Source organism: Bubalus bubalis, chromosome 13 (genome assembly GCF_019923935.1).
Source record: "Bubalus bubalis isolate 160015118507 breed Murrah chromosome 13, NDDB_SH_1, whole genome shotgun sequence".
Taxonomy (NCBI): Eukaryota; Metazoa; Chordata; class Mammalia; order Artiodactyla; family Bovidae; genus Bubalus; species Bubalus bubalis.
The window spans coordinates 37424181-37447265 of record NC_059169.1 but is presented as its reverse complement, the minus strand read 5'-3'; the positions used below and the strand labels follow the sequence as shown (position 1 = coordinate 37447265).

General features: G+C 35.9%; 1 protein-coding gene across 11 annotated transcripts in view; it reads right to left on the bottom strand.

Annotated features, from left to right (window-relative positions):
- The window catches only part of MYCBP2 (MYC binding protein 2), a 263442-nt gene that overhangs the window by 180263 nt on the left and 60094 nt on the right, over positions 1 to 23085 (bottom strand). For all 11 annotated transcript variants that reach the window (XM_025262731.3, XM_044927209.2, XM_044927208.2 and 8 more), the window contains exons 6-14: positions 18877 to 19119; positions 18566 to 18637; positions 17045 to 17141; positions 13230 to 13303; positions 12969 to 13107; positions 11227 to 11303; positions 9870 to 10074; positions 8254 to 8418; positions 5066 to 5224 (exon numbers count right to left, since the gene is read on the bottom strand). In XM_025262731.3, coding sequence (XP_025118516.3) covers positions 5066 to 5224; positions 8254 to 8418; positions 9870 to 10074; positions 11227 to 11303; positions 12969 to 13107; positions 13230 to 13303; positions 17045 to 17141; positions 18566 to 18637; positions 18877 to 19119 — 1231 coding nt within the window. The remainder of the gene's footprint in view (positions 1 to 5065; positions 5225 to 8253; positions 8419 to 9869; positions 10075 to 11226; positions 11304 to 12968; positions 13108 to 13229; positions 13304 to 17044; positions 17142 to 18565; positions 18638 to 18876; positions 19120 to 23085) is intronic.

Below are 23085 nucleotides of genomic sequence, written 5' to 3'. Positions count from 1 at the left end.
TCTTTGGAACTCTGCATTCAGATTGGTATATTTTTCCTTTTCTCCTTTGCCTTTTCCTTCTCTTCTTTTCTCCGCTATTTGTAAGCCCTCCTCAGACAACCATTTTGCCTTTTTGCATTTTTCTCAGGGATGGGTTTGATCACCACCTCCTATACAATATCAAGAACCTCTGTCCATAGTTCATCAGACACTCTGTCTATCAGATTTAATCCCTTGAATCTATTTGTCATTTTCACTGTATAATCATAAGGGATTTGATTTTGGTCATACCTGAATGGTCCAGTGGTTTTCACCACTTTCTTCAGTTTAAGTTTGAATTTTGCAAAGAGTTCATGATCTGAATCACAGACAGCTCTCGATTTTGTTTTGCTGACTCTATAGAGCTTCTCCATCTTCGACTGCAAAGAATATAATCAATCTGATTTCAGTACTGACCATCTGGTGATGTCCATGTGTAGAGTCTTCTCTTGTGTTGTTGGAAGAGGGTGTTTGCTATGACCAGTGCTTTCTCTTGGCAAAACTGTTAGCCTTTGCCCTGCTTCATTTTGTACTCCAAGGTCAAACTTGCCTGTTACTCCAGGTATCTCTTGACTGCTTACTTTCGCATTCCTGTCCACTATGATGAAAAGGACATCTTTTTTTGCTGTTATTTCTACAAGGTCTTATAGGTCTTCATAGAACCGTTCAACTTCAGCTTCTTCGGCATTACTCTTTGGGGCATAGACTTGGATTACTGTGATACTGAATAGTTTGCCTTGGAAATGAACAGAGATCATTCTGTTGTTTTTGAGACTGCACCCAAGTACTGCATTTTGGACTCTTCTGTTGACTACGAGGGCTACTCCATTTCTTCTAAGGGATTCTTGCCCACAGTAGTAGATATAATGGTCATCGGAATTAAATTCGCCCATTCTAGTCCATTTTAGTTCACTGAGATCTAAAATGTCAATGTTCACTCTTACCATCTCCTGTCTGACCACTTCCACTGTACTCTGATTCATGGACCTAACATTCCAGGTTCCCCTGCAATACTGTTCTTTACAGCATCAGACTTTAACTTCTATCACCAATCATATCCACAACTCGGCATTGTTTTTGCTTTCGTTCCACCTCTTCATTCTTTCTGGAGTTATGCCCCCACTCTTCTCCAGTAGCATATTAGGCACCTATGACCTGGGGAGTTCATCTTTCAGTGTCTTATCTTTTTTGCCTTTTCATCCTGTTCATGGGCTTCTCAAGGCAAGAATAATGAAGTGGTTTGCCATTCCCTTCTCCAGTGGACCTCATTTTGTCATAACTCTCCACCATGACCTGTCCGTCTTAGGTGGCTCTACACAGCATGGCTCATAGTTTTAAAAAATAACCTTTTATAAATATAATATACATCCTTAGTTTGAAGGGCCATACAGAAACAGCCCACTGAGAAGTTAAGGCATCAGATTACAGTTTTCAAATCTCTGCTCTAGACATGGAGGACTATGATAATAAGCGACAATTATAAAGCTTGAAAGTTAGTAAGAAAAATAGACATTAATCAAATAACCATACTGAAAAGTATAAATATACAACTATGACAGAATTGTGAAGAACATAAAGTGCTACAAGACCATAAAACGAAAGAGCAAATCTGTGGGAATCATATAATTATTTTTTATGTTTGTCTTTCCAAGCAGACCTAGATCCTCAAACACAAGGTTATATCTTATTCACTTCATCTCTTATTCTTAGTCCACCTTATTCTCTGATCACTTACACTTAGATGTGGTACAGGTCTGTCTAATCAAAAAATGAACTCACAGGATATGTAACTTTTTTTAAATTTTTGCCATTTCTAAGCTATGGACAGGTTGAGAAATTAGATGACCAAGACTGAATAACAACGTCAAGAGTTAGAATAAAGCAATCCTTAAGAAGTCATGTGCCATACTTTTAATAACTAAAATACGTTGAGCATTTACTTGTACCCGGCTCTACATGTATATTCCTCATTTAATCATCCCAGCAGTACTATAACCATCATGCTCAAATCAATCTCTAAATTCAAAGCAATCTCAATCATGGTGACAAGTAAAAAAACTGATTCTAATTCATATGGCAGACAAAGGTCCCTATCTGACTATATAAAGCAAAAATGTATAAAGAAAAATAATGAAGAACGTGTCATCAGTATTTAAAAATTAAATACAACAAATGAAACCATAAAAAAATGTAGATGATAAGCCACAGGTTGGTTAAAGATATTTCCAACGTATACAGTAAATATACAAAATATTCCTACAAATCAATAAAGAAAAAGACAGGCAAATAAGAAAAGTTAGAAGAGAATCTAACTCGATATTAGTATCAAGGGAATGTAAATTACAAGAGAAAATCAACAATTATACTCCTAGTTAAATATAAAAAAAAAAAAGGGGGGACTCATATTTTCACCAACATTTACTAGAATGTTCACAGCAACACTAAGATAACTCAAACTATAAACTATCTCAATGTCCACAATACTGGAAAAGATTTTAAAGCTGTAGGATAGTCACACAATGTTATACAATAGTGAGCATGAACAATCTATAACTAGCTGGTAACAACATGGAAGAATCTCATAAAGTTGAATGAAAAGAAATACACACAGAGAGCTCATACTACATGATTCCATTTATATAGTGTATACAAAATACATACAAAAGTAAATGACAGTGTTAGGTAGAGAGGTAGATAGTAACTGGAGAGGCACATGAAGGGGGGCTTCCTGGGGTGCTGGTAATATTTCCTAATCTTGGTGCTGATTACATGAATGTGTTCATTCTGTGACAATTCAAGATGTGTACTTATTCCATGTAAATTTTTCTGCACGTATGTTATACTTCAATATAAAAAAAAAAATTACAATGAAAAACCTTGTCATAGCCATCAAAAGAACAAAACCAGCCTGCTGATACTATTAGAGTGATACGGAAAATGAGACTTTACTTGTAAGAATATACAGTGGTACAACCTCTATCAAGAAAAATCTAGCACTGAACCTGCAATGTACAACACAGAAGTTACAGAGAGTCGAGTCTCCCACATTTTTGCCATGAAACATGAATAAAGGAGGCTTTAAAATTATTTACAATAGTGAAGAATTAGAAATAAACTATCAGCAGGAGAATGGATAATGCAATATGTTAGTGGTATGGCTTATTACACAGCCATTAACATGAGTCATCTAGATCTGTATGTACCAGTGTGGCCATATTTCAAGCACAATGATGAGATTAAAAAAAAAAAAAACATAAACAGATTCGCATTATAAAATATCTTTTTATGCATAATATATGAGCATGTAATATATAAAATATATAAAAACAAGTAAAAATATAGGAACATGACTGAAAGGATATTAATCAAGGTTATGATGATAATTAATACTGGGTAGAGATGGAGTATAAAGTCTTAGAAAGGGAATGTGGGACATCTGAATCTGATCTATAATCTCATCCATAAATATATTTTTTACTGAAAAATGATAAAATGCAATAGATATACAATTTTTATACTGCAATATTATTTTCTATACTTTTCCTGTCTTTTTTTTTTTTTTAATTTTTTTAATCCTTTATTTCTTTGCAACTGTATTCATTATTGATCTTACCCTACCAGTTTGCTTTCTTATGTATGATTTACTAACAGAGTGGATTTAATTTATATTAAGTAAAAAACAAGAACAACATAACAATTTCATTTTGGTTATTACAAAATTTACTCTAAGAATTCAGAACATAGGTATAAACATATTTCAAAATTTCATGAAAGAGTTTTGGAATAATAAAGAAGTTTTGTTCAGCTCAGAACTCTTTACTTGAATTGACATTTATACAACATATAGAAAACTAAGCTGCTTCTCTCCTTTATGCCTAATAGGTATTATCCAAATTTATAGTTCACTAGTTCAGAATGAAGGGGAAAAAAATCCATTTAGGAATAATTAATTTCTGTGTTTTGTTCTTCCTTCTTCTTTAATATCAATATGCTCTAGCAGACTTGCTCTTTTAAAAATTAAAGTATTTTAAATACACATTTAAGATCTTCCCGACCCAGGGACTGAACATGGGTCTCCTGCATTGCAGGCAGATTCTTTGCCATCTGAGTCACCAGGGAAGCCCATAAACAAGGTAAGGAAAAAAATACGAGGGCTCCTGAAATACAGATGAGCCTGCCATCAAGAAGGTCCCAAATGAATTAAACCTGTTTTTGTTAATTTATACAAATATCAACCCTCAAACCCATTTGTGCTTTAAACACAGCTCAGTGCTTAATTCTAATAATATGTCTCTATTCCCTACTCTCCATCCACATAAAATTAGGAAGAGAAAATTGTAGTGAAGACTATAGGGCAACACCAATAGTAACTAGAAGTAAAAACTGAGAGTAAGAATGAGGTAGACACAACAATAACCAACACTCAAAAATCAAACAAGAAATTCACAATAAGCACAGCAAAGGACTAACTCCTCTCATTCCCCTTCAACAGCCTGAGTCCTGGGGCAAAGGATGCACTATATAAGGAGTGCCTACAATTTCACTCTTGGTAAAGGGTCAAGGATTCCTACAGATACTCTTAGTTGTAAAGAACTCTTAGTTGTCAAGAACTGATTAAATCACAGGTAGGACCTGCTGTTAAACAGGAAGATAATATTTGCAGATACACTGCTGCCAAAAATTGTTATAACTGAAACATGGGGTATAAAAAGACCTAGTAATAAAGAGTTTCAAAAATGCACTTTTCTGGGATAATTCAGTTACTAAAAATGCTCAATCAAAGAAGTATTACATTTGTTATAAAAATAAGGAAACCATACAAGTAAAACAAGCTCATCTGCTCGGAATTCAGAAGTCTAAAATATACTGATTATTCCAGTGAGTGACAGACTGTCAAATAAATAAAGAAATTTGGTAGTTTTCATAATTTATAAATATAAAAGCAAAAGCCACTTTGGTTGCAAAGAGTAAGATTCTTTACCATAGTGTTCTGGAAAACTGTTGAAAAGACAACACAAAATTTTATATCCACACACTAAACACCTACCTTTCCCACCTTGGTTCATGGCACCAGTGTCTCGTCCACACTGTCCTTTATTATTCACACCGAATGTCCAAACTTCTCCATTCTTCATTAAGACACACGTATGAGCTTTGCCCATAGCTACCTGAGTTACAAAATGGCCCTTCAAATCTGTTACCAAACCTACAGGAAAGAAACAAATTTGGTAAGAAACAACTAAAAAGCCTTTCTGAGCCTAGTAGATCATCAGTAATGTAAAATGACCACCGCAATGCAGAACTTTTCATTTCTGGGATAAAATAACCCCAAAATGGGAAATAGTGGCCAAAAGATAGGCAGGGTATCTGTAAATTAGTTTTATAGTTTTGTAATGAAGTTTCAAAATCTTAAAATGTTCTCATCCAGACTTGGGACACACCTTCACTCTGGAATTAGCTCAGGCCTGCTTCTCCTGAATGCTAGCTCTCAGTGGCGGCACCTCCAACAATGCTTAGGAGGGTTATTAGATTTCAAACTTTCCTGACCTGAGCACAAAGGAGTTTCTGAACCACGTACTTTACTTGCTTTGACCCTTCTCAGCCAAACAGAGTAAAACACACATCAGAGTATTCTGAAATGACATTGTTTCTATAGAAACCTGTGAGATTTTCCAAAGCACTTATTTTTTCAATCCTTTATAACCTACAATGCATTCTTCCACAACCCAACAGACAGCTAGCTCCTAAATTTCACTTATTCACATACTACAATCATTCTACTTGCCATATCCAAGTGCCACCCATATTATCTTGATATTTTCACATCAATTTTAAATTTGACCAAGGCATTTAACCTTATCCAGTAGCATTAACAGTAAAAATTCAAAGACTGTGGAGTATTTCTAATATATACTAAAATAAAAACACTGTAAAGCCGAAATATTTATTTTACTTAAATTAAAAATAAAACAATTCTCATATCACACTTTGGAAAAGCTATTCTATATTATGAAGCTCAGATATCACTTCCTAAGGGTGACCTTCCCTTTCACTATCTTAGGTCTTTTAATGAAGCATACCTCAAAAACTCCCATTTTTAGTTTTCAGCATACTTGAAAAAGACATGTACATATACAGAAATAGTACTTATTACTATTATTCATAGTACTAGCTGACATGTCTTGAGCCCTTACATGTGCCAGGCTCTGCTGTAGGCATTTCATAAGAATTATCTATTACTTTGTAAGAATCATATGGAACAGGTATTATCACTAGCTTCCTTTTACAGGTAGAAGAAAAATGAAAAGGAAAGCTCTGAAAAGTTACATAATTTATGCTAGTTAGCCAAATAAAAAGTGGTCATGTCAGGATCTGAGTCTATACACATAACCATTAGATCTCTACTATTTAAGTTCTTTACCATCCTTCTGTCTCTCAGAGCCTCAAAAAGAAAGGGACATGTCTGTCTGGTCCACTAATGCCTTATATATTGTTAGTTTTCAATAAATATTTGCTGAATAAATACAGAAGTTTCCATCAGCCTTAGCCATGAGGGTTTTAGCAAGCAGCCATGAAATTAAAAGACGCTTGCTCCTTGGAAGAAAAGTTATGACCAACCTAGACAGCATATTAAAAAGCAGAGACACTACTTTGCCAGCAAAGGTCCATCTAGTCAAAGCTATGGTTTTTCCAGTAGTCATGTATGGATGTGAGAGTTGGACTATAAAGAAAGCTGAGCGCTGAAGAATTGATGCTTTTGAACTTGGTGCTGGAGAAGACTCTTGAGAGTCCCTTGGACTGAAAGAAGATCAAACCAATCCATCCTAAAAGGAAATCAGTCCTGAATATTCATTGGAAGGACTGATGCTGAAACTGAAACTCCAATATTTTGGCCACCTAATGTGAAGAACTGACTCATCTGAAGAGACCCTGATGCTGGGAAAGATTGAAGGCAGGAGAACAAGGGGATGACAAAGGATGAGATGGCTGGATGGCATCACCGACTCAATAGACGTGAGTTTGAGTAGGCTCTGAGAGTTGGTGATGGACAGGGAGGCCTGGCGTGCTGCAGTCCATAGGGTCACAAAGAGTTGGACACAACTGAGTGACTGAACTGAACTCAATTTTACTGAATATTATTTTTTAAATGTACACGAGCCCACCCCCAAATTTTGATTCACTCTGACAGCTGAGGCCAATTGAGACTAAATATTCCCACACTGAATTCACATAAATCACCTGAGCACAGTTTTCAACTTGATAATGGGCTGTTATAAATGTTCAATACATGTCATTTCCTCAGCATGAGACAATCAGAAACTTCATTAATCCTGATTTCCTTATTATAAAAAAGTGTATAGGCTTTACATATTAGATTCATGTAAAAACTTTCCAGGTGGGATGCTACAATCATTATACTCATTTCTAAATGCCAGAAAGAAAATCTAGCAAACAAATACGACAAGTTTTCGAGATAACAGTTTATAAATGTAAAACTCTTTGGCTAGTTTTGTCCCTCATATTCAGTACCCGAAGTTCTCAGTCAGCCACTTAAGTAATTCTTGAGACTATAATGTGCCAGACACTGCACTGTGGATAAACAGAAATTAAGAGAAAGACATCCCTTCTCTAATGGCTTCCCTGGTGGTTCAGTGATGAAGAATCCACCTGCAATGCAGGAGACATGGGTTTGATCCCTGGGTCAGGAAGATTCTCTGGAGGGAGGGCATGGCAACCCACTCCAGTATTCTTGCCTGGAGAATCCCATGGAGAGGAGCCTGGCAGGCCACAGTCCATGGGATCACAAAAGAGTTGGACACGACTGAGTGACTAACATGTTCATTTTCAGGCTTTCTCCGACTACCTAACAACAGGAGGAGATAAATAATCCATCAGTTATTAATCTGCTAAGACATGAAAATCATGTCCCCAGAGTACCACCAGGAACATGTCACATGAGCATCTCAAGGAGTCTAGGAAAACCTTTTCAGAGACAGTAATAGGTAAGGTAGAGAGCTGCAGGAGGCAACTCCCAGGATTAGCTCTGCAGGGAACCACTGACAGTGTTCTCAGCAATAAGACAGGAAGGAGGTACAAAACATTGTATTTGGAAAGAAATGTGAAAAATGTAGAGAAAACATGTTACAAATATTACTTTTCGAGATACATCTTTGCAATACATAAGGTGTAGTATAGGACTTTCTGTGCATAAAAGTGAAACAGTGTTTAACTTACTTGAACTATCAGAGTAAATGGCATCTTTTCCAAACATGTATAGCTCTCCATCTTTAGAAATAACAGAACTACTTCCATTATTGCAGGCTGTATACACCACAATCTTTCCTTCCATCTTAATTATCTTCTTAGGCTTGTAAGGTTTTGATTGTCGCCTGCTCTTAGCTTTAAAAAAAAAAAAAAAAAGATATTTAATTTAAGGCATCTATTTACAAATAAAAATAATGATTTGTATATAAAGCCCAAGGAAAAAACCTATCATTTGCATTTATCATACACTTGATTTATTTATTTTCACAAAGGCCTGAGCTTCCCAACATGTCAATTAAATGAGTCAATCTGAAAGCCTCATCTTGTTAAATATTTATCAGGCTACTACTATCAGATCCTCTTCTTTGTAGTACACTGAAATTTCAAAAGAGAAACAGCAATTTTCTAACGAACTTCTAGGGAGCCCAGTCTCTAGATTAGCTACTTACATTATCAATACCATTCCACTGTCATCTGTATCTATTTTAAATCCCTTTTTATCAAACTCTATCTCACATGTATTCCTCTGTGAGATCCTGGAAAGTATTTAAAACCAGCTTCTCATTCATTCAACACATATTAAGTATTTACTCCTAGTCAGAGACTGAAAGGAAGGGAAATGTGCATGGAGGGAGAGCAAATAGATTTAAATGTAGATGATTTAAGCACCCTCTGCTCTCAAAAACTAAATCCCTGAAATGAGCAAAAGAGGGGAAATATCAATCTTCTGTTCCCTCAGTCAATCCCAGTTCTTGCATGCCTTTCTGAATAAAAACATATTGCTATGCTGGGTACAATTCTAGGATTAAAATACCACTGTATTTTTTCTTGTAACATGAACTATATATATATATATATATATATATATATATGTATATACAGCAACTAAGTCATCTGGTGGTCAAGCAAAGGAAGAATCATGTCCTCCACATCCTAGAAGGAAAAACTGGCTGGGCTGAGTTTCTGAGATATGGCAATATACTTCATGGCTATTTTAAAAGATTTTTTCAGGATAACTTTTATTTACACATGATATCTACATTAGATGTTGACTTCAAACCTAATCCTCCTAAGATGCTACCCCAACTGCAACAATGTACTATGTACAAGTTACAAAAAGAGACAAAGGACACTTTGAGGAAGACTGAACAGAAGCATAGGAAAGATAAGTGAAAACTGTTTAATTTTTCATCGCTCGGGAGTTTCATCATAATGAAATAACACCAAGAACAGTGTTTCGTAACTGATACTATTACACAATTCACATAAGGTTTACTTCATCGTGAAATACATACTCTTTACAAAACTTAGGGTTACCTAAAAGAATATACTGGAATAAATAAGTTTTTAAAAATGACACCAACAGACAAAACAGATAAACAGCCATGTATGCAGTGTATAAGGCCTACAAAAATTCATGAATATGAACTCTAGTATGAAATCAGCAATCACAGTTCTTTAATGACCACCATTGACTGAATACTCCTCGGTATAAAATGTATTAACTTGAGAAAGCTAGTGCTGTTGAAACTCATATACCCTTTGTTAATAAATTCCCCAGCATTTCTACTGAACAGTCCACTCACTCGACTCTCCATCCTCTCCTTTACTGGCAGATCCTGTGAAGAATATGCTTCCATCTTCTGCGACTAAAAGGGCATGAGAGCCATCATGTCCAACGGAAAAGTGCACGATCTTTGGGGATTTCGTAATTGGTAGCTCAACCCATTTTCCTGCTGAAGGACCACCTTGTTTGATTCCGAGACTCTGGTATTTGCCAGTGTAATATATCTTAACATGTGCAGAAAAAAAATACAAACAGGAATTACAGTGCCTCTTGGAGAAGTACACCAGGTTTCACATGACAGAAAAAACTTCCTTACTTTACTGAGAATAAAAACAACAAGAATTCAAAAAACTCTTCTTTTTTTTAGGGCTTCCCTGGTGGCTCAGTGGTAAATAATCCGCTTGCAACGCAGGAGACACAGGAGATGTGGGTTCTATCCCTGGGTCAGGAAGAGGCCCTGGAGAAGGGAATGGCAACCCACTCCAGTTACCTTGGACAGAGGAGCCTAGCGGGCTATAGTCCTAGAGGTTGCAAAAGTGTAATATATCTTAATGGGTATAAATAAAAATACAAAACAGGAATTACAGTGCCTCTTGAAGTAGTGTACACCAGGTTTCACATGACAGAAAAAAACATCCATATTCTATTGAAAATAAAACAACAAGAACTCAGACTCTTTCTTTACTGAGAACTGAGCAGGAGAGAAACAGGCATATATCTGCAAAATTACACAGTTCACAATAGTTTTTTCATATCTACTCAGGATACTTATAATTTTTTTAAGTATCCTGAATAAATATGAATAAATATATGCCATAAATATACTCCAAACATAGAAGGAAATTCATAAAATTCTCATTTTTCCCAGTGAAAAAACCTCACATACAAATATACTGTATTTGCCTCATAATTTTCACTTTCATGTTCTTTTAATTACCTTACTTTATCCTCACATCACCAGATACAAAAAAAGCTTCCATCTCTATAAACAGACCTCTACAATCTGCAACTTAATTGTACATTCTTCTACTTTCCCCAACTTGTAGTCTAAATGTCTACACATTTACAAAAATTTCCAAGGGACAACCTATTCAAAATAAACACAAATGTGAATTCACTCCAACTCAAAAAATTATACAAAAGCTCCATAATTAAATATTTGTAAAAAGGTAACATTTTATAAAGTTTAGAAAGTTTTATACTCAAATGTCACAATTTTTAATACTATTTCAACATGAAATTTCACTATATATAAAATCTTTAATCAAACTTAAAACATGATTGTTTACACATGTAAACTATGTAAGCTCATCAACTGATTATACCAACTATCTCTTTGAGCAAATAATGTTCATTTTTAATCCTAAGAAATTTACCTTTCCATTTGCTGTTTTCATAAGTGCAAACTCTCGTCCTGCACCAAGAACTGCTGACTCCTCATCAAATCCGGTGCCTGATAATACAGTAAGACTTCATAAATACTATCACAGTTTTAATATGAATAACTTCAAGCACAACTTGTATGACTTCAAGTAACGAAAAAATTAATCCAATTAATATCACTCAAAAATAAGGATGACACAGTATGACATGTCATATGGCTCAATTTGAAAAAATATTAACAGTAGCTACACTACTCCAAGCAAGAATAAAGTTACCATCAGCTTCTTCATTTGTTTCAGATTGTGGTTTAGCCGCTAAGTCATGTCCAACTCTTTGTGACCCCATGGACTGCAGCCCATCAGGATCCTCTGTCCATGGAATTCTCCAGGCAAGCATATTGGAGTGGGTTGCCATTTCCTTCTCCAGGGGATCTTCCCCACCCAGGGATCAAACCTGGGTCTCCCGCATTGCAGATAGATTCTTTACCAACTGAGCCACCAGGGAAGCCCAGATGTTTCAGAGTGCCAAATTATTTTCTTAGTGTTAAAAAAAATTGTTTAAATCAATGATAGCTGAATTCCTTCAATTAATGAGTGAACTAATTTTTACTGGGCATCTATTAGCTATCAGGCATTACAGAATGCATGAGACTTTCCTATTTGGTCCTCATAATTAGGGCTTCCCTGGTGGCTCAGATGGTAAAGAATCTGCCTGCAATCAGGAGACCTGGGTTCAATCCCTGGGACGGGAAGATCCCCTGGAGAAGGAAATGGCAAGTATTCTTGCCTGAAGAAATCCACAGACAGAGGAGCCCGGTGGGTTACAGTCCATGGGGTCACAAAGAGTTGGATACGACTCAGTGACTAATACACACACACCTCATGATTATATTGTTTGGCCTACAAACGAGCAAATACATAAAGTGTGTTGAGATAGATCTTGACAAGGGAGTATTTGGGTTTGAACAATACTATGCAGATATTTGAATTAAGGTATTTTAGATTCCCTGTTCCAAGTTTTTTTCTACAGAAAGTTTCATGTAGATACTCCTGTGCATATACACAGACAGATCCTTATGCATACTTTCAAGTTGTGAAACTATGAGTAAACATTTATAAGCACATTTTATGAGTTTGTCCAATTATATAAACTATTAATAAGTTTACAGGATTTTGAAATTTGGAAAAGATGAGTTCAATAGAGTATTTCTCTATGGAAAAACAAAATACTACACAAATGTGCAAGATAAATCACTAATGAAATTTAATAAATTTAATAAGATAACAGTCAAAACAGCTGGGTTAAGACATGGAACTACTAAATCGGGAGCAGTATGGCAAACCAAAACTGAGACCCTCATGGAAACTAATCCTACTTACTACTACGACATGGCAAGAGCAGGTATACTAAATCCCAGAAATACTCTGCAAATGTCTGTATTTCTATATCCAAATGAAAATTTTTAAATCAAATGCTAGGCCAATTACCATTGTGACAATCTATGGAATCATTCCATGGCTATCCTGATAAACTTGTTCAAATAAAAATCAAAGGCTTCAAGTTACTCCTCGTTACTTGTACATGTTTACTCATAAGTGTGCTTCATAGTAACAGACAGCAAAACAGCTACCTAATACAAGCTGTAATACAATGCTGAAAACACAATGTTAGTTTTCAAAAGGAAAAAAAATTTGAAAATAAAATATGGAAGAAAGGTCTTTTTTGACCATCTTACTTATAATATGCAAGTCCTTTTCCAGATCAAATAGTGAGATACCACAGGCATGTAAGCATTTTCTGGCCAGTTTAAGTTGTAATTCTTGCTGTAGCACAGGTTCTGTGCTTGTAGCAAATATTCTGACAACAAACCCATCCTAAAAGAAATAAAACAACCAGAGTATTCCATTACATGAATGGATTCCACCTAATAAAAATCAAATAATTTATGAAAAAAGGATTCCCTTTATACCAGTTTCTCATGACTCAGAATACTTACATCTCTGGAAGCAGCTATCTGATTAATATATTCTCCATCAGTGAATAAAATATTTTGACCTTCAGTGTGACAATCTGTGCAAAAGGAAGAAACAGCAATTACATTACAGTATAAATAAACACCTCACAAAATGACTTTACTCCTCTGCTGAAGTCAGAATGAGAGCTCTCCACACAATAAAGATAATTTAAACTCAATGGGAGACTGTGCTTTTTTAAAAGAGCTACAGATTAACAGAAACTAAACAATTCAACTAATTATACGCATTACATTTTGTGCTTACATTTATTAATCTTCCATAATCATGGACCTGAGAGTCCACCTAATTTCAAAATGAATTAGTATTAGATATAGTCTGATAATAAACATGCACCACGATGAACAAACTATAATGTTGGTTATAATCATGTCAATACAATCACATGCGAGGAAGGCAACACTCTACCTTCAGACATACATCACAGTCATTAGTGTCACAGAAAAATACAGACAGACTTACAGCTTCTGCATTTGAGGTCTATGCTGTCCATCTACAGATATCCCTTGCTTTATAAAGTAGAACTGGCTGCACAGTTTTCAAGGTTTAATGCCTAGTCCGAGTATTTTTAGCATATAGCATGCTATATACACTTTTAAAATGTTCATCCTTCATAAAACAGTCACATCTAAGCTGATTTCTCTCTTTTTTGGTCTGAAAGTGCTAATATTTTGTCTGGAATGCCGTATTTCATCAATACTATACAGTCTCTGTAGAACAGTGCACTACATACTTTGATCAAAATATGCAGACAAGCACAATTGTAACAAGGGATAGCCGTATTACTGAAGGACCACTGGGACATGTGTTAGTGACTGCTACTAAAATAACATGAAACTACAAGCAGCTCAGTATCTAAGTATAAACTGTATCCTTTTGAAAAAACAAATGTTCAGCAAGCAAGTCTAAAAGCACACACACACTTCCCAAAGTAACTGCAGAGAACTAGGATGAATCTCTCCATTAATTACAATGCCAAAGAAATAATATTTCATTTCTATTTGCACCTGAATCAGCAGAACATAAAAGTCTGGTTTTGGAATGCAGTAATGGAACCCACCCAAGTAAGCTGGATTACTCTATATCTTTGCCCAGGAGCTTCATACTAGCATACTTCCTTATTATAAATATGCAAAACACAGGCAGACCCTTACCAAATAGAGAATTCAGTGATCACAAACTGGAAATAGAAACTGGGAGACAAGGCCCACTGGTAGCCCAAGAGACTTGGTAATCAAAGAGAGGAGAAATCGAAAGAAAGAGTTCCTAGTCCACTGTACAGAATACAAAGAGGCGCAAGAAAGATGCTTCTCAAGCTCTAAGCAGTAAGATTTTAAACTAAAAAGCAAAGAAGAAAAACTCATTATAATTTCAGATAAATGCAGGGGTGAGGAGTGAAACGGCGCAAGAAGAGTAGCAAAAGCTCTCATGATCAGAGGCAGCATGTCACCAGACACAAAGAGTAATGACATAGGGGTACAATATAAAAGGTACGCCAACATACAAGGCTAAAGTTACAATTAACAGGGGGAAAAGTATGCTTTCAGCGCATGAGTGCTGGGTTGAAAATAACTTATTTATAAAGTAGACTATAAGACAAGTTGGAACATGAAGCTCAAAGAATTACTAGATTTCTGTCAATTTTAAACATGGTATTCATTACCATCTATAAACCCCTAGATAGGGGAAAAAAAGGGACTATTAAAGAAAACTGCCATCCAGGTCAAAGAAAGGGAAAAATGACCACAGGCTTCTTCAGGCTTGAAGGCAAGTCTTCCTGCCGCACGACTTCAAAAAGATTGTGCTCTTCATCCTTTCTGTCTCCGTCTTGTGATGTCCTAAGACAGCATCTTCGGGAAAATATCAAGACACACAACATGGGACTATTCTGACCCAGTTTGGATCCTTCCTCACCATGAATATGGTACTTATTTGTGAAACACAGAAAGCCACATTTGTATTGTTAAAAGTCGCATTTCATATGCTAAATGAAGTCGAGGGATTTCAACTGAATAAGAATATTAACAAGTCACTTTTTTTTTTTTTTTACCACGATGGATACATAAAACAGCTGCATGTAGACCATTTTCAAATGGTCTTTCTTCGTTACAGTCTCAGTTAAATGACCAAGGTTTTTCAAAAGCAAATCCTTTCTATTAGTATCCATCTGTCTTGGGGGGAGGGGGGGATGGGGCATGGGATTGAGAACTTTTCTTCCATTAAGACATCCTAAAATGACTTACACAGAGAGACAGAGGTGCTCACTGGAGTGAGATGCACTCTGCACAAAATTAGAAGGCATCCCCATTTCAATACACTAATCAATGGAATATATTTTGTGACACTAAAATGATGTCATAGAAGACTATGTAATGACCTGGAAATATATTCAGAATACTGAGTGGAAGGGATAGGTTAAAAAAGCAATACATAGCATACAATCACTTTTGTACATGTATGTACACAATACACATAGAAAAAAGGAAGGATATTTTTCACTAATATTTCAGTATTGGTTACAGATCGGAAGTGGGGTTACAATTAATTTTTATTTTGTTTTGCTCATATGATATTTATACAATAAATGTGATTACTTTTAACGTATATATGGGGCACATGCTATTTCTAAACATTTTTGCTATTATTGTTGTTATCATCATCATCGTCATTATCATCAGCATCAGAAGGATCAGACACATGGCCTTGGACTTGTGATGATTAAAAAACAAACAAACAAACAAACACAAAACAAACAAACCTCCTGTAGACATATCTGAAAACAGTGTTATTTACCAAATGGCTTTAATAAGTCATCTGTTTTCCAAAGTAGCTTTATTTGTGAAACACACATGAAATGTGACATTTAGCTTACCATGGCATCAGGTACACTAATTTGGAGATATATATATATATATATAGCTATATTCAAATAAATGTTTCATGAGGTTATAAAAAATCTTAAAAATTAACAAGCAGCCAGGGAGCAATTAACCTTCACACTGCGTTCTTCAGAAGTTCTCAATCATTTGCAGATGGCCAAGTGCCTTGAAGTAGTTTTGCTCCTTACCATGAAATTGTTGGTGGATGTATTAAACACTGAAGATTTTAGTACAGAGAATGTATTAAGGTATAAGCAAATTCAAATACCTTACAGTGGAGAATATATTATGCATTTGCCCAGGAATTCAGACAGCACAGTGATCTGAAGGGTAAATACATATGTACAACCTCAAAATTAAAGCAAAATGAATTGTGTCCAAAATGCCTTATCAGAGTATTATCAAAAAGTATAAATGAAAGAATTTTTAAAATTCCTGACCCACCCTAAAAACCTGTCTCTGAAAACCCTTTAAAAATAAATTAGAAAACACAAAGCACACTGTTGTTAAAGTAAAAAAAAAAGAGGTTCTTTACACCAAGGTTATTCAAGAGCCAGGGTCGTGGGTTTATCAAGAACAACAAAGCCAACATCCCCCCACTGATTCAGGAGCTGAAAAGGCATGGTGGGGTGAGGGTGGGGGGAAACAAACTACAGAATTTGGACAAGAATTTGAAAATCAGTATTAAAACACTTCAGACTATATTTACAGTATCTGTTTTTCTCACATGCATTAATTTTCTATAGCCTATAAAATGTTCTGCATGTCAAGATTGCTTCAACCTGTTTGTAAGCAAGCACTGCTCCTTGCTAACCATTCTTTATATGTCTCAGCGGCCTAACATGCACATCTCTTAAAATCACCTGTGAAGACAACAGACGACTAGTTGAGTAACATACCTGGTAACAGCACAGTGCCATCCTGTTCCAGTGTTTCAGGGCTTATTCTTATGGCTGTCATGCTGTGGTTATTCACATCTCTATACAATAAATAACCCTGACAACAACAAAAAAATTTTGTGTTCTTATATACTAAAATATTTTTTCATTACCCACTCACTAGAAGAAGTAGTCATACAGGTCTGCATTACAGTGTTTTGAGGTACAATAATACATCAATATTGATGTCTGAAACAGATTAAAGATTTAAAATATAAGAACCTGAATATACTTTAATAAGAGTAGGCATTATATACCACTAAATATCAATTTAACCTATTAATTCTACAATATAAATATTAGATACACTACACAGGACAATAAAAATATTTTGGTCAAAATTATATCACTTGCGAAGTAAATAACAGAAATGACTGCTGTTACTCTCACAAATACCTAGGTTAATATTTAAAAATCAGTAAAGTAGTGGTTTTAGATAGAGTGATATGTCATTGAACATACTTTAGTAAGTGTATTTCCCAGGACATTATTTGTTAGATAAAATACAGCAGTGGCAAATAAAAATATGAACTATTAAACCAAGTTATGTTTTGAGAGACAATCACTGAGTAATTAATTTGATAATTAAATTTTAATTTCAAAATCTCCCCCAAAAGTTGATATATAGTAAGACTATTTTTCATACAACAATAATTTTTATAATTTTCAAAATGCTTTCAAATATCTTTTTTCAACTGATGCTGACAACAATCTGAGAGCTAGGCAAGACAGGAATGCAGGGATATCTTTATTCTATATTCTTCCATAAGGAAACTTGGGCTTCACTTCTCAGGAAAGGATAGTATAAAATAAATATTTCTGGCCCTTTGACCTTCGTTCATTTGCTTCATTGTTCGTTAGCCTCATGCATCCAATTGCTGACACCCAGTTGGTCATGTCAGTCAGGTGATGAGAACACAGCATTAATAGAGCAACACAGGCCCAGATCTTTTCTCTCACTGGTTATTCTCTGCATGCACCTCCATGCAGGCAGCTGCCTACTGGGCAGGCCACACACCACTCCCTGGAAGGCACTGATCTAGACTTAGAATGGAAGAGTTCATGGTAAAAAGCTTTAATTTGGCTTTGGGTCACAGTTGCATTCCCAATTCAGATTTGCAAATAATAAAGGTGGTCTTTGATGCTTAACTAGAGGCTCACTTAAACAAGGACTCCAACGGGAGACATATTTATTCCCATTTTAAGCTAAATCACACAGGATCAAATAAACTAGCTGAGTTGTCCACAGTCTCACAGCTGGTAAGAAGCAAGGCCAGACCTAAAAGTAAACCTCTTATGCAAGTGTCAGTGTTCTACGCCAACGTTCTTTATACTACACCATATCATTGGTATAGTCATATTATTAAAAACACGCTATATCTGTTTAAATAGAAGTGATATTATTTACTGATGACACAAGTATGAACCACATATTTTAAAAGATAGGAAGAAAGTTTGGTTTACTGTGAGATATTCTCCTACCTGAGCATACCCTAACCAAGACTTTTTTTCTTTTCTGTTTCTGATGCGAGATGTAGAATTATATATATGGCCCTGCAAAACAACAAAAGTTAGTTCTAGCAACAGTTTTATAATTAATAATCTGTGAAAACTAACATACATGGATGAATGACATTTAACACGTATGTTCCATTTTGATTTTCAAAGAAATAACATCAAACTTAGATGGCACTCTAAAAGCAAGAAACAAACAGAAGATAATTCAGTACAGATATAACTTCCACTCTGATTAAGAATCAGTTACCCAAAAAAGAAAAAAAAAAATCACTTACCCTAACCGTTCCACTGTATCCAGAGCCGATTTTGTACAATCCATCTTTGCATAACAGATAAAGAAAAAATCCATCATTCTGAAGTAGACATTGATCATCCTCATCAACAGATATTTCTTTTAATGGCCACTTGTGCATTAAAGCTGCTTTCTTAATGCCATTGCTAAACCAGTCCTGAATTTGAATTTTTCCCACCAACACTGCCTGTACACTTCTCTGTAGTGAATTTAATATCATTGGCACCTAGTCAGAAGAAAAACACAGTCATTTTCAAATGTCTCAAACACAAAGCAGACAAAATAAAGGTATTTTATTAATATATCATTTATAAGAAAAAACGTTATTCAGAACGATTATATTTGGCATGTCAGCAAAAAGTAGCAGCTGAAAATCTATAAGAAACAAATCTCAAGCAGGACAAAACAAAAATGTAAACACAAAGAACATTAATTTGCTTTTGTGACCAAAAACACTGAAGTATGCATTTTTCTCCAAAACACAGGTTAACATACTAGATTAGTAAAAAGTATGAATACTGAAACATATTTTTTGTATTAGAGTGCACAAAAACCGAAATGGTATCTTTGTATATGTGTATCCATCAATATATTGTATGACATTGAAGTACAAAATTAAGCCTAAGAGAAATACTGCTCTTCTACAGATGAAACAAAATTTCCAGTATTTCTCTTGTACGTTGTTTCTTTATTATGCCTAGTACCCATTAACATCAACATTTTTCCGTGATATGAAAACTTAATTTTATGAACTATGTATTATCCAGCATTCATTTAACCAATATTTATCAAATATCTGGTATTTGCTTTAAATGAGTCCTCAAAAGTCACCAGCATGGGACCAATAGTCGGACCCCAGAGAAATCCCCCTGCTTCTCACTTTTTGCCTCTCTCTCACTACCCAAGGATGCCACGTATCTGACTGCAGGGCAGACCCAAGGGCACTGTGTCAGCTCCAGTTCTCCAGCTCCACTGTCCAATATGGCAGCCACCAGCCACACTGAGTACTGAGCTCTTAAAATAGGGTTAGTGTGACTTGAGATGTGATTTAAACATAAAATACACACTGGCTTTTGAAGGCTTAGTTTAAAAAAAAAAAGTATAGATTTTATTAATAATTTCATATTGATTACATGTTGAAATTATTTTGGGATATATTGAGAAAATCCATTATTAAAATTAATTTCATCTATTTCTATCTTCTTAACGTGACTAGTAGAAACATTTAAATGACATAGGTGGATTACAGTATACTTCTATTAGACAGCACTGTTCTAGAGGGCAGAGATTCAGAGGGATAACTAACCCACTGTTCATTGGTATTTCCTCTTCCCCTTTGAGACCTGAGGCCTCTGACCCAATCAAAATGCAGAACTTTTACTTTCATGAAACTTTTATTTATGTATATGGTTGAATACTACAAATTCTCCCCCTAGAAGTAACTACATTAAACTTAAAACTGTCTTATCTAGAATTGATATCCACATTCTTATATGCCACAGCTTCATTTTCAATTTTTTTTGTTTCAGATACTTTTAATGAGTCTACTATCAAAGATGATGCTCTTCCTTTTTTCTCAAATCCTCCAAATTGAGCTATATAATCATCTCTAGTTAAAGCATTATTCAGAAGTTATTTTATTGTGCCTGTGTGATCATGGTGCAGAACTGAACAAAATTGTTATCACATACTGTATTTTCCTTATATAATTTTTCTTTTTCTTCACTGAGTCAACAATTGCCCTATTTTTGCATTTGCTAAGTTTCTTCTATACCTACCCCTATGGGTTCCTCATCCTCCTCTCAAACATCATCTCTAATGTTTCCTGTTGGCAATATCCTTCAAGAAGCCCTGCTCCCTAAGGACAAGGGCAGGCACAGAGGTTGAAACTGTTTCATGTCTTGCATGTTCAAAAGCATCTTTATCTTCCCTCACACATGACTGAGAGCTGAATTAAGCAGAGTGAACATCATTTTCCCTCAGAACTCTGAAGGCACTGTTATTTTTTATGCCAATGCTGCTTTTGAGAAGTCCAACAACATTCTGCTCAATCTCTGGTACATAACTTGTCTTTGCACTCTGGGACCGTTCTTCTTTCTTTATTGTGTTATCATTTTGCAAAGTTATACTTGGTGTGAGTCTTTCTGTCATTCACTGTGTTGGGCACTCAGTGTGTGTTCTGTCAATCTGAAATGTGTATCTTTGGGGGACGGGAAGTCTCCTTATGAAGTTTAGGTAATTTCTTCCTCTCTGCTTGTTTTTGTTTAGTCACTCAGATGTGTCCAACCCTTTGTGACCCCGCAGACTGCAGCCCACCAGGCTCCTCTGTCAATGGGATTTTCCACACAAGAACACCACAATGGGTTGTCATTTCCTTCTCCAGGGGATCTTCCTCACCCAGGGATCAAACCCATATCTCCTGCATTGGCAGGCAGATTTTTTACCACTGAGCCACCAGGGAAGCCCGTCCTCTCTGCTTGAATACCTATTAAATACTGGATTTTCTAGAAGGATCCTCTAATTTTACTTTATATAATCTATTTTCTTTCTTTTGCTCTGTATTCTATTGTCTGGGGACCTCTTTAATCTGAACTTCTAATGCTTCTACTGATTTTATTGTGATCTTATATTTTTAACTTGCAAAACCTTTGTTCTGAATTTTTCAAAAACACTGCTGTTTAATGTAAATAATCATCTTTTCACCCCTCTTTAAAATACAAATTACTCTTAGAGTTTTTCTGTTCCCTGTACTCTTTTCAGCAAAATTGTTAGTATTATTATTACTATTTTTACTGATTTAGGGTACTCTGTCTTTCACGTTAACCAAGTAATACTTGGCGTGCTCTCTCTCTTTAGTCTCTAAGTCATGTCTGACCCTTGCGACCCCATGGACTGTAGCCCACCAGGCTCATCTTTCCATGGGATTCTCTAGTCAAGAAAACTGGAGGGGGTTGCTGTTTCCTTCTCCAAATACTTGGCTATACACTTATTTGTAAAGAGTAAGGCAATGGCACCCCACTCCAGTACTCTTGCCTGGAAAATCCCATGGATGAGGTAGCCTGGTGGGCTGTAGTCCATGGGGTCGCGAAGAGTCAAACACGACTGAGTGACTTCACTTGCACTTTTCACTTTCATTCATTGGAGAAGGAAATGGCAACCCACTCCAGTGTTCTTGCCTGGAGAATCCCAGGGACAGGGGAGCCTGGTGGGCTGCCGTCTTTGGGGTCACACAGAGTCGGACATGACTCAAGTGACTTAGCAGCAGCAAGCAACTAAACTGACAGAAAGCTGCTGTGAATGGATAGGGTCTGACAGAAGGCGAGCTCACCTCAGGAAGCTGCTGTGAACTGACAGGGCCTGATAGAAGGCGAGCTCACCTAAAACTGATCCCGCTAAGTTCAGCAGTTTCATTGGAGGGTCTCTCACTCCCTGCCAGATGTCTACATCTGTAAGTCTTTCCTCACTTTTTTCTCCAAAAAAGAATCTTTCAGTCTTTTTTCTAGAAGCTATAAGCCTCACTCTCAGTATACTGGGAACTCTGAGGATGGAGGAAGGCCATCATCAATATGGAGACTTTCACTTAATCTCCATCTTCAGCCTGGCTCCTCAATTTCACTCTCAACTGTGCCTGGTTTCCCCTGGCCTCTCTGGCTCAAATTTCTTTACATGGAAAACCTAACTCTTACGGGTAGGAGAGGAGGACAGGTGACTGGCTGGGAAGTGTAGAGGAAGGGCTCTGGGGTTCTGGAGCTTTCATTACACAGAATCCCAGTCTATTTTTAGCTTTTCCCCTCACCACCATTTTCCAGGCACCTATTACTTCCAATTCTAAATCCTATCTGTATTTTTAGGTGAAAATCAACTTACCTTCTGTGGGTATTAGCTTCTTCAGAAGTTTAAGCTTTCCCAGTATTTACGTTCTAAAAATGCATCCCATTCTTAGAAGTTTATACTTTAAAAAGAATCCTTTATTGTAATCTTTGTGGAGACTGCAAGGGTGGAGAGGAGAGCAGAAACTAGGTGTCTCCAACACGGCCCTATTTCTCTCCTGCTTTCTGAGTGTTAGTTTTAAGAAAACCCAGAACTACAATTAGAAGTCTCAGATGTACCCCTTTTTCTCTCCTATTGATTTCTCACCAACAGTGTGGCAGGACCTAGAAATTTTATTCTGATAAACTAGAGTTCGTTAATC